General features: G+C 45.6%; 1 protein-coding gene across 1 annotated transcript in view; it reads right to left on the reverse strand.

Annotated features, from left to right (window-relative positions):
* Positions 1–12340, reverse strand: part of DOCK2 (dedicator of cytokinesis 2) — a 413885-nt gene that overhangs the window by 22404 nt on the left and 379141 nt on the right. The window contains exons 39-42 of the mRNA XM_015065771.3: positions 10471–10560; positions 8305–8409; positions 5875–6016; positions 1169–1250 (exon numbers count right to left, since the gene is read on the reverse strand). Coding sequence (XP_014921257.3) covers positions 1169–1250; positions 5875–6016; positions 8305–8409; positions 10471–10560 — 419 coding nt within the window. The remainder of the gene's footprint in view (positions 1–1168; positions 1251–5874; positions 6017–8304; positions 8410–10470; positions 10561–12340) is intronic.

A 12340-nucleotide genomic window follows, 5' to 3' on the forward strand; every position in this document is an offset into this window, starting at 1 on the left:
TGTGTTCCCCTATGTCTGCACCTCCCCTGTAGGTGCTCTCTACCTCTCAAAAATAAATAAACATTAAAAAATAAAATCAGGTGTTCCTTGTAAGGTGATTGAGAAGCTAAACAGGTCTCATGTCCTTTAAGAACACAATACCCCTTAGAGTACCAAGGAGTTGGAATTCTACCATTAATGCATACCTAGGTCATCATTTCTGTGACCTCAGTGAAGAATCTAGATATGCCTATGGTCCTAGCCTAATGTCCTAGGGGTATCCTCCAAAGATTTCTTTAGTTATCCCAACCACCCCCCAAATCACTCTTCCTGAATCTCTGGGGAGGTTCTAACACTGGGGCCGGCAGGGCACGGTGCTAGCTGGATGGTTGTTATCTCTTGCCCCAGTGCCTGGCTGAAGAGGTTGGGGGGAGGCTCAGACCCAAGCTGAGCTATACCTGCTCAGCCTTCTGCACTGGTGTGGGGCTGCTGGGACAGACTCCTCACAAAGAGCTCCTGCTTCCCACTGTCCTCCCAGAGGAGAGGGCTTTCTCTAAGGCACTCGAGGTGCTATACTGGGTACCCCGGGTCTGAGGAAGGTAAACTGGGCAGCTCTGAGGTGTGCCCCACAGGCCCCCTGCCTCATGGCCCCATCACTGACCTCACAATCTGCTACTGAACAGAGGGAGGGAGACCTTGCCTTTATGCTGCTTTCTCTACTGCCCCTTCATCATCGTCAGGACATATCCACTGTCAATGCACAACCTCAACAAATGCTGAAAAGCTGTCCCTTTGGAAGAACGTGCTCCGTATGAGCACTGTCCCCATCCTCACCCTGCCTGTTGCCTGCCCAGCCCACACACTCTGGCTATGCATTCCTTGGAACCACTCTGTCACCTGAGTGACAGGCTCTCCACCTCCAGTTCAATGAAATGTCATTGCTGCTTCCTGATATTTCACTGTGCCTTGTTCCTCCCCTCTCTGGCTTCAGCCTTTTCAGGGACAGCACCCAGATTGCTAATTGGGCTGGAGGGGGTCATTCTTTTCCCAAGAGGAAAAGAGATAAAAGGCTGGCTAAACCAGAGAAAGAACTGGGAGGGCACCAGGGCCTGTCCTGCCACCAGCTCAGCTTGACAGCTCCATGGGATTTTCTTCCCCATCCCTTCTTCCAATGAACTGTGGGTCTTACTTTATTATCTGGTCAGGCACTGGCTTATTCTTGAACCTTGGGTGTTCATCCAAGACAGGCTGGACGGTGAAACACTGGATGTCTGGGATTCCTGTAGTTAAGGGCTCACAACGTGTTGTGGGCTGCAGGGACAGTTCCCAGTTGAGACCTCCCACGACAGCCCTCCTGGGGCCAAGATTTTATTGAATGACTGACCTCAGGCTGCTGGCTGCCAACTAGATCCTAATGACAAGTTAGTAGTCATCATGGTCCTTATCAGAATTGCCTGTCACTTGTAAGCCCATCTCAGGGCTCAGCCCTTGCTAACAGTTGTTCAGTGGTCCTTAATCATCATTATCATTTCTATACTAACTGTAATACCATAATGAATTTATAGTTCTCAGTCAATTGCATAGCATATCCCCCATGGTCTCCTTGCATCTCGCCAATTCCACTCAGCAGTGTTATTAATGTAATTCTCCCCCCTTTATAGATGAGGACATCAAGGTCAAAGAGGCCAGGCGAATTACTGAAGGTCACACAGCTTGTGAGAACAGAACAGAGGTCTGTAGTTGGGTCTTTTAACCACACGCTTGGGGTTCTTTGACCCTAGACTGCTCCTCAGTGTGTTCCTTTGACCAGCAGCATCTGCATCTCCTGAAGCCTTGTTAGAAATGATGAGTCTGGGGGGCACCTGGGTGCCTACATCAGTTGAGTGTCTAACTTTGGCTCAGGTTATGATTTCACAGTTCATGAGTTCGAGCCCTGCATCAGGCTCCCTGCTGTCAGTGCAGAGCCTGCTTTGGATCCACTGTCCCCCCCTCTCTGCCCCTCCTCTTGCTTGTGCCCATGCTCTCTCTCTCAAAAATAAATAAATATTTAAAAAATTATAAGAAATGGTGACACCTACCTCAGACCTATGAATCAGTGTCTAGAGTTTTATAAGAGCGTCATGTGATATAGAGGCATCTTTAAGTTTGAGAAGCACTGCTTTAGAGCATGCAAATAGATATCATTTTGCATTCCAGCCCTGAAAATTTGAAAGTAACTGCTTGTGGCAGGATTTTGAGGCCATGTCCAGGCTGAGTGGGAAAGAGTTCTATGATTGATTAGTGATGCCTTCCATGGGCGCAGGCTATGGGAGCTTCGTCTGCCTATTCTAGACCTTTATTCATTTTAAACCGATAGCATGGCAATCCAAATAAACAAAACCAGTCATCACTGATCCCATCTCCTGGCCCCTGTTTCCCTTCCCATGCCTTTCATGTCTCCTTTACTCATCTCTCTTCAGGTATCCAAGATCTCTAATCCCTTCATTCCACCCAATGATTACCACAACTCCAGAAACTCTCCCTGAGCCTGGAATTTTTGCCAACCAAGGAATCACAAGCTCTTCTTTCTGGCATTCAAAGTTTCTCTCTGGTTTCCCAAAAGATTCTACTATGCCCTTTGCTTGAAATATTTTCTCACATCACCCCCTCTTCCCGTGAGCCCTTGAGGCAAATGTCAAATACCACAGGCTCCATAAGTATTCAATTTACCCTCAGTCAGGTGTCGTTTCCTTCCTTTGACTCTCCACAGCATTTTGCCTATACTTAGGACTCTTATCTCTCCAGCTTCCTGTCTTTTCCCTTCCCAGACCCTCCCCACCAAACTGTGAGCTTTTTGATGGCAGAAGCTATGATTCTTTCATACAGAAGAAATGGCCAAAATATAATTCCAAGTTAAATTCAATTGTCCCCCTCTGATAAACTCACTCCATATTAGTATGCTGTGAATTTAATTGTTTTATCTCTGCAGAATATTTCCACATTAAATGAGAGTTCCTTAGAGAGAGAGAGAGAGACAGAAAGACAGAGAGACAAAGAGACAGAGACAGAGAGAGAACACAATGCTTAACATAAATAACAAACCTCACTGGAAGGATTTCTGTAATATTCAGAAAAACCATTTTCTTTTTCAAGCCATATAGCCAACAGCTCCCTTCTCTGGGAAGGAAACCACTTTGGTTTCCACACCAATCCATTTATGTAGCAGCCAATCTATGGCTGCTCTCCCACTACAACAATAGAGTTGAGTAGTTATGACATAGAGACCACATGACTAACAAAGACTGAAATATTTCCTATCTGGTCCTTTATACAAAAGTTGGCCAACCCTTGTTCTAGAGAGGCTTCTAAGTCACATCCACTGATCTTAGCAATTGGCCTTGGACCAGGAGGAGAATCCAAACCTGTCCTGAGGAAACTAGTGACACCAGAGCCTTTAAATCATGCCCAGGAGGATGCATAGCTGGACTGTCTCACTACATGTTGAGTCTGTACATGGAACTGGGACCCCAAGGTTTGGGCAGGGGGAATGTGGGAGACAGGACACTCAACTAAGAGGCCTTAGCTTTCAAATGTCTTCCCCTACTTGGTTACCTAAAAGAGAAGACATGAGATGTGTTGCCCTTCCAAAACTGCTTGCTAGCTTTTCTACTAGTGAAGGTGAGAGGACAGAGCATTCAGAGCTCAGGTTTTGGCAACGAGGAGATCTGGGTTCAAACCCTAGCTCCATCAGTTTTCAGCACCTTGTGCAAGCTGCTTATATTTTTTGAGCCTCGGTTTTCTGATTTGCATATGCAGAGAGTAATAATACCCAACTCAGAGGATTACTATAAGGATAAAATGAAACAATGCATGAAAAATGCCTGGTACATGATGAACAGCTAATAAAGAACATCCTGTTCATTAATTTTAGTGGGAGTAATGGCATTATAGAAAGAATATACACTTTGAGACAGATCTTGGAGTTCAAATCTCACTTCCATAACTAGGTTTGTAACCTTAGGAAAACTACTTTACTTCTTTGCCCTACACATTCCTTCTCTATGAAACAGGACAGACATAATACCCATCCCATAGAGTTATTTGGGGGTTAAAGAAATAATGGTTATAAAGCACTCAATCTATTCATGGCATGAAGAGGACTTTTAGCAAATGTCAACCCTTTTTCCTTTTCAACCTGGTTCCTGGTGCTACTAAATCAGGCCTGCATATGATGAGATAACCTAGTAACACGTAGTCTCCCTTCACCCCAAGCTAAAATGCCATGGAGCTATTCAACACCATGAGTCCACTTAAGAAGGGCCTTAGTGCTAATCTCCTGTCTCGCCTGTAACCAAAATCACATTTGTAACCAGTCAGCCCCAGGACTAGTTGCATTTCCTCTTGCAAATACCATGGTAGAGCAGGCATGAAGGGCAGGTGAGCATAATGAAAAGGTTACAGATGAATATGTATCACCCAAGGGAAAAATATTTGGATTAAGGTTCGGCAGACTTAGCAGACCAGCCATGCAACCTGTCAACCCCATTTTAAAGGCTGTAACTTAATTTGTGCTACAGGGTGTGGTGCTGGGAGCCAGGGTGGGCTAATACATCACCACTCAGCCATCTGCCCGATCCTTGGGTTAATGTGCTCTCTGCCACCAGGAGTCTTGCCCCCTGCCCAGTGTCAGCTCCTGGACCTATGAACATCTCACTGGCATCATCTCATATCCCCCATACCCTCCTCTGTAGACTTCAGTGAGCTGGCTCCCTCCCTGCATCCTTCCCTCCTTCTTTTCTTTATTTATCTCTCTTTTCTCTCTCTCTTGTTTCCCTTTCCATTAATCAACAAGTATTTTATTATCATTACTTTTTTTTTTTTTGCTTTGTGCTGGGCACGAGGGGAGATGGGGGGACTTACTACAGCAAACAAGGCAGTGCAGGTCTCTGCCCTCCCAGACCTTATAGTCTAGCTTATGTGGACCTTTAAAAAGCACAAAAGATAACAGATTGAGATCAAGTCTCTAAAGAAAACAGACAGGGTGTGAGATAAGAGGCTCATGGAGAGTTCAGAAAAGGCCGCTTTAGATGAGTGACCAGGAAAAGCTCTTCCAGGAAGTGACACCAAGTTAAGATCTGATGGGTAAGAAAGGGGTTGGGGGAAGGGCATGGCGAGAAGAGGGAACAGAAGATTCATAGGTCCAGAGGGGACCAGCTAGGTGTGTTTAGACAACAGAAACGAGGCCAGTGTGGCCAAAGAGACATGAGAAAGGGAAGGAAGAATCCTGGGGAGGGGGGCAGGGTTCAGATGGTGAAAAACCTACTTGCCTTGATCAGGAGTTTTGATCTTATTGTAAGAGAAGTAAGGTGCCATTCCAGTTCTTGGAAGCCACTGTGTTCCTTCCCACTCAAGGCCTGTGAGCACAATTGTGCTTCCCTCTGTCTGGGCCCTTCTCCCCACCTCCTGCTAACCTTTGGCTTGTTGCTAACCTTAGATATTACCTTCCTCAAGGAAGGCTTCTCTGCCCTCCCACAGTGTCCTGCATGGCTTCCTCTTGGCATTAATCCCATTTCTACAAATACATATTTAATGGTGCAATTAGTTGTTCACTGTCTCTTTTACTTGCTAGACTATAAGCTCCCTGAAGGTAGGACCACTTTGTGAGTGTGATCATCAGTGTCTTGCACAATGATTGGCACAGAGCCAGGGCTCTATAGTATTCACTATGAGAATGAATGAATGAGTGAATTAATCAATGAGCACAACATTTAGAATTTCCCGAGATGGATTCTTTGGATACCATACTAGACACTGACATTGGCACCACTGCAATGATTCTGGCAGCAGCTTCTAAGCTCTAAGGTGGGGCTCTGTGGGCCTTTGCCTGGCCCTGGCTGGGCCATTCTCCAAGGATACACTGGCCTGGGGCATTCTTCACGTCATCTCCAGGGGCAGAGGTTGTGTTCATCTTCTCTGCATTGGGGAACTGGCTCATCAGCTGCATCTGGAAATCTTCTCTTCGCTCATACTCCTTCCCTCGGTAGATGAACACTTTGTTCTGCAGAGAAATGACACCCAACAGAGATCTTAGGGCCTAGGCTTGGAAAACATGATGCAAGCAAAGCTGGGGGCCTTGTGACCTGAGCACCAGCTCTGGTGACCTCCTAGAGATCTCTCTCCTTTCTGCTTCCCCACCACAGAAAACAGAAGCTCAGCTCACAGACCTAGCTAGGTATACCACTTCTTTAAAAAGAATGATTCTAAAAGGAGAGGGGATTGTGGATGCTGGGAACTTTTTCAAACTGTCTTATGTATAAGTTCCAGAACTGTTCCTCACTCAGCTTTCAGTGTGTCATACCTGGTCTTCTGTTTGCATGACCACAAAAGGTCCCTCCTGCCTTTAATGAGCCATGTAGGCTGGGCCTGCAGGGTGGAAGGTACCAGTTTTTGGGTCCTTCATCACATAGCTCCTGGCTCTAAATCCATGAAAATACATTCTTTACCCTTCTTTGACTATGTTAGCCTTCTCTAGATCAGTAGTTTTCAAATAGGAGGTGATTTTGCCTCCTAAGGGATACTGGCCATGTCTGGAAATATTTTTGGTTGTCACAACTTGGGAGAGGGGGAGCTACCGGAACCCCGTGGGTAGAAGCCCAGGATGCTACTAAATGTCCTTTAATGCACAGGACGGTCCCCTTAACAAAGAACACCCTGATCTAAAATGTCAGTAGAGCTGAGGTTGAGAAACCTTGTTCTAGATCATATCTACCATCCGTGCCACCTCTACTGGCCCAGAAGCTCTTCAGTCTAAACCCACGTCTGTCACCTCTGCATGTCAGTGCTTCCAAATCTGGGTGATTGTCAGATGGGCCTAGGAGACTTCTAGAAGTTCAGATCCATAGGCCTTGCTCTAGACCTGCTGAAATGGAATCTGTGGGAGTAAGATCCAGAAATATATGTTTTTAACACGTTCTCCAGGGGGTTCTGATGTACAATCAGGTTTGGAAAGCCACCTCTACTCCAATGAGGAAACCCTCATTCTCTACCTCTTTTGCAGCCTGTGGTGCTTACTTTTGTGAGTCCACTCTGACTTCCCCATTGACTGGTAACAGTGAGTAACTTAGCTACTCAACTAGACTGCAAATCAAGTAAGGTCAGAGATCAGATTTGCTGTTTCTTTTGAATGTCCCTGACTTTAGAATTGAACCTCAGTTTCACTGGATGGAGTCCTATGGGAAGGAAGCCTACAGCTGACCTAATCCAACTCTCTACATGATCAGTGAATAATCCACAAGAGCATTACTTCAGAAAGTATGCTCCAGAGGGGGGCCTGGGTGGCTCCATCAGTTATGCATCCGACTTCAGCTCAGGTCATGATCTCATAGTTCATGGGTTCGAGCCCCACATGGGGCTCTGTGCTGACAGCTTAGAGCATGGAGTCTGCTTCAGATTCTGTGTCTCCCTCTCTCTCTCTCTCACTCTGCCCCTCCCCCACTTGTGCTCTGTCTCTCTCTGCCTTTCAAAAATGAATAAATGTTAAAAAAAAAAAAAGTATGCTCCAGAGACCCCTGAAGGTCCCTAAAACCCTTTCAGGGCCTCATGAGATCAAGGAGCACTCTTCATAATAATGGTCAGTTGTTATTTGCCTTTTTCACTACCATTCTTTCAGATGTGTGGTAGAATTTTCCAGAAGCTGCATGATATGTGTAGTCTATCACTACAGACTAAATGCAGAAGAAAGTGTAAGTACCTCGCCATCCTCTCTTAATCTAAATATTAAAGAGATTTATAGAAATATGTAGCAATCTCACTGTTGGCACACATTTTTTATGGGAAAATATAACTATTTTTTCATAATGATGCAAGTTATGTTAACATGTGACAGGTTAATTATTGTTATTGTTAAATAAATTGATAAATATTTTAAAATTTTCTTAGTTTTAATTTTGAATATGATAAATGTAGACAGCTAGAGTCTATCAATACAAAAGTTCATTGGAGACCTCAATAACTTTTCAGAGAGAAAAGAGATTCCTGAGCCCAAAAGGTCTGAGAACCAGAGCTCTACAGTGCTGGCAGGGTAGCAGAAGTCCACCGGCTCCCCTTGAACACCACACTCAAGAGATGGGGAGCTCGCTACCTCATGGGGCAGCTCTGTGTATCTATAGGAACATGGGGTAGCTGAGGGTGGTGATGATAGAGGAAACTGGGCATGTGCTGGGGATGAGGGCAGCCCTCAGATGGAGGAGAGCACATAGTCTCAGTACAAGCGGATCCCTGAAGCACAAAGCGGCAGCTGAGAGGCCCCAGGCCCCTGGACTGGGTCTCAGTCACCCTCAAACTCACCCGCAGAAAGGAGGGAAATCCCTGGCCATAGTATCCAACAGCAAAGTAGTCTGGCTTGGGCCTGAGGATTTTCATGATGTTTTCATAGAATTTTGCCTGCTGGATCTGGAAGGAGAAAACTCACAGCTTGTAACAACATAGATATGTGTATCAAAGGCACATTCATCTCAGAGAGGCCACTCTTTTTTATTTTATTTTATTTTTTATTCTTTAAAATTTACATCCAAATTAGTTAGCATATAGTGCAACAATGATTTCAGGAGTAGATTCCTTAGTGCCCCTTACCCATTTAGCCCATCCCCCCTCCCACAACCCCTCTAGTAACCCTCAGTTTGTTCTCCATATTTATGAGTCTCTTCTGTTTTGTCTCCCTCCCTGTTTTTATATTATTTTTGTTTCCTTTCCCTTATGTTCATCTGTTTTGTCTCTTAAAGTCCAGAGAGGCCACTCTTGAGAGACGATCATTATACCAGAACCAAGATGCCCACTGCACATATTTGCATATCTGTGGGTATGTCTATAATCATAATAGCAATGGCTGTATTCACCCTATACCAGGTTCCACGTTAATCACTCTACCTGCACCAGCTCATTTACTCACATCATCCTCTTAACAACCCACAAGTTTCATATGTCTGTTTTGCAGATAAAGAAATGTTTTTCGTATCTCATAGTGCAGCTAGTAAGTATGAAGCTGAATCCAGCCAGCTGTCCAGAGCCCCCACCTCGCCATGCTGCTCTCTCCTTCGGGCACACAAGGCATGTGTTTGTGGGGGTCTATGGATGCATAAATATCTCCAGATATATGTATCTTCCCTTGTATGTACCCTTGACGTATTTCATCAATTCTAATAGGTGTGCATTCTTCATAGTTTAACATCTCTGAAAACAGTTTACATCTTACTTTACACCTGATAGCATCTTAGAATTGCTATTAGTCAGATAGAAATCATGACAAGGCACATACAAAAAAAGACTGCATCTCAGACTGATGGCATCTTAAATTTGATACAATATGGGAGATAAGTGTGCATGGACACAAGCCTGGGCAACATGGACTTGGAGAATGGACATGCATGTACATCAACATGTGCATGAATGTGTACTGTGTGTATGTGCATGTGTGTGTACAAATGTGTACTAAGTACGTGTGTACATGTGTGCACATGAATGTTCACTGTGCGTATGCATGAATGTGTACTATATGTGCATGTGTGTGTGCATAAATGTGTACTGGGTGTGTATGTGCATGTATACACATGAATGTGTACTCTGTGTGTGCACAAATGTGTACTGGATGCATGTGTGTATGTGTGCCCCCATGTTTGCAAATATCTATGTGGATGTATGTGTAGGGTAGATATAAGTGTTTCTTGCTGTGACTACATATGTGTGTTTGCATCATATCTTACACACAGTACAAACAGCTAACAGCCCAGCTGCTTTTAACAAGAATACTGCATTCAATACCCATCCCCCCCACAAAGAAACAATAAATCATCTCTCATGTTTGGACTCTCATTTTATAGTTCCCTGGACAGAGCTGGACTGGCCTGTCAAAATAGGCTACCATGGGGCACTGGTGTCCTGGCTCTGAGGTGGCCAGGAAATATGTAGGAGGTGTACAAGTGGGGGGGAGCAGCCCAAATGTTCTGCATTTTCTCTGCAGAGGCCACTTCCCCGCCAAGCCCTGGCGTCTGCAGCACAAGTAGGCTAGGCTGGCTCCCCCACTCTCCACTTACCACCCCCACCCCACCACCAATCACAAGCACCGAGGAGCTAATGGGGAATGGCCAGATGGGGAGCATTTTAATGTGATTTATCTGTTAATCAGAAAGCACAAATTTGCGTTTTTATTTAATTGGCTTAGTGATTTGTAGCGATTTTACTGCAAATGTAGCACAGTGTTTATTGGGTGTGCAACGGCAGCAGCAGCCCCAGTGCCAAGCAGGTACTTACTACTCCATCCGGGAAACTGTCACTAATGAGTTTTCCCAGAATGCTTTCTTCTGGAAATATTCCCAACTGGAAGGAAGGCTTTCAGCACAGCCTTACTCAGCTCAGGCCCTACGTACATTCTTTTTCTGGTGTCCTGACCCCACCTGGCCTCCTGCTTCCTCTCCCCAGCCTCTCTGGGGAGCTGAGGCCCTGGGCACCCTGTCTTACCAGGTTCTGGCTCAGGAGCTCATAGTCAAAGATCTCCATCTCGTACTGTTCCGCCAGCTCCTTGCACAGACTGATGGCTTCTTCCCACATCTATAGGAAGGTCATGGACACAAAGGTTAGGAGGTACATCCAAGCTTGCAGAACCCTTGCTGAGGAAGGGACTCAAGGCAGCTTGACTCCTGGGACTGTACTGCAAGCCTCACTCCAGCCCAGGCCCGGCCCCATGCACGGCAAGCCAGGTACTTACCAGTGAGCATGACCCTTCCTCCGCCCCACTCTAGTTTCGTGACAAATAATGGAACAGCCAGAGACTAGGCTAAATGCTTTATCTGCATGCTTCTTGGGTCTTCACAAACACTCTGGGAGGTGTCTAGTAACAGCTGCATTTCCCAGGTGAGAAATGGAGGTTCAGACAGGCAGAGACATTGTCCTAGGTCACATGCTTAACCAAAAGCTGGGCTAGAATGCACACCTGGGTGTGACCTGAGAATTGTCAACTATAGACCTATTGTTGTACAGCAGATCTCTAAAACTTTCTCATCTTGTGTAACTGAAACTTTATACTTGTCACTTGGGGCCATTTGGAGTATATGAGTGGGGAGGGGGGCTGCATAGAGGTAGCGGTGGAGCTGAGTATAACGAGAGTGATTAGAACTTTTTGTAAATAGGCATTTTCCATTTGAAAAAAATCCTGGAAAAGCAAACCCTTTTCCTCTGCTCTGTCTTAGGCTGAATCCGATAGATCATCCTTCCATCTTAGACTGAAGGGGGTCGGGAGCCTCTGCAGAGGCGGGAGATGCAGAGTGGGCTGGAGATCTGGCAATCTCAAGGGACACCCATCACATTTCATATTCAGTTTAAAATGGGAAATGCATCTAAATGGAGAAGCTAGGGGAGGTGGGGAAGGAGAGAGGGGAGGTTGCCAAAATGTAGTGTGTGCTGTGTAGCAAAAATGCTCTCTCTTCATCCAAGCATAAAAATAAATAAAAGCAAGTGCCGAGTGGAGGAGCCACGGCTGTAAACCCGTGGACAACTTAGTGAGCAGCATAAAAATGCTTTATGTGCCAGGAGGAACCAAGTCTACAGGCCAGGCTGGGCTGGGGCTTTCTTTCTGTTCAGCCTGAACAAGAAGACAGTGGTAAAGTCCCTGGGCTGGGTCAGGGGACTTTTTGGCTCATGTGGAGATCTTTGCAAACTCTGTACCATACTCTGCCAGAAATGCCCTCACCAATGTGTTAAGAGACCACTGATGGGCCAGGGAGGGAGTCAGATATCTAGGATTTCCTCCTGAGTCTGCCTGTATGGCCACCAGGACCTCTGACAGTCACTGATCCCTCTGAATCTCATATATTGATTATTGAGTACCAGCTGGCTTCTAGGCATGGTATGGTATACAGTGATGGAATAGGCATAAATATGGACAAGACACAGTCTCTCCTGTCCTGAAATGTACGTGGGTAAAGCATGCACATAAATAGATGCAAGAATTGGGTTTTGAGGGATGTAGAGGAGTCCACAAAATATTGACAGATGGACTTGCAAAGTAGAAGGCTATTGTGTGTGTCTGGAGCAATAAATCTACATGAGGGAAGGTACGGGGAGAGGAGGTTAAAGGGATGCTCAAGAGTTTGGGCTTCATTCTGGAAGTTTCCACAGCAGTGGCTATTGAAGTGAGCTGTACCCATCTGCTCTCTCCTCTCTGCTCCCAAAGTACCTGGGCACTACCCTCATTCTCCATTATTGCACAACACCAAAGGGTAATATGCAAAGAAGATCATGATTGGTTTGTCTGTTTTGCCAACTAGATGATAAGGTCCTTGAGATGAGGGATGGCATCTTTTTCCTCTCTGTTCAGCATCGGGTGAGTTGA

Source organism: Acinonyx jubatus, chromosome A1 (genome assembly GCF_027475565.1).
Source record: "Acinonyx jubatus isolate Ajub_Pintada_27869175 chromosome A1, VMU_Ajub_asm_v1.0, whole genome shotgun sequence".
NCBI lineage: Eukaryota > Metazoa > Chordata > Mammalia > Carnivora > Felidae > Acinonyx > Acinonyx jubatus.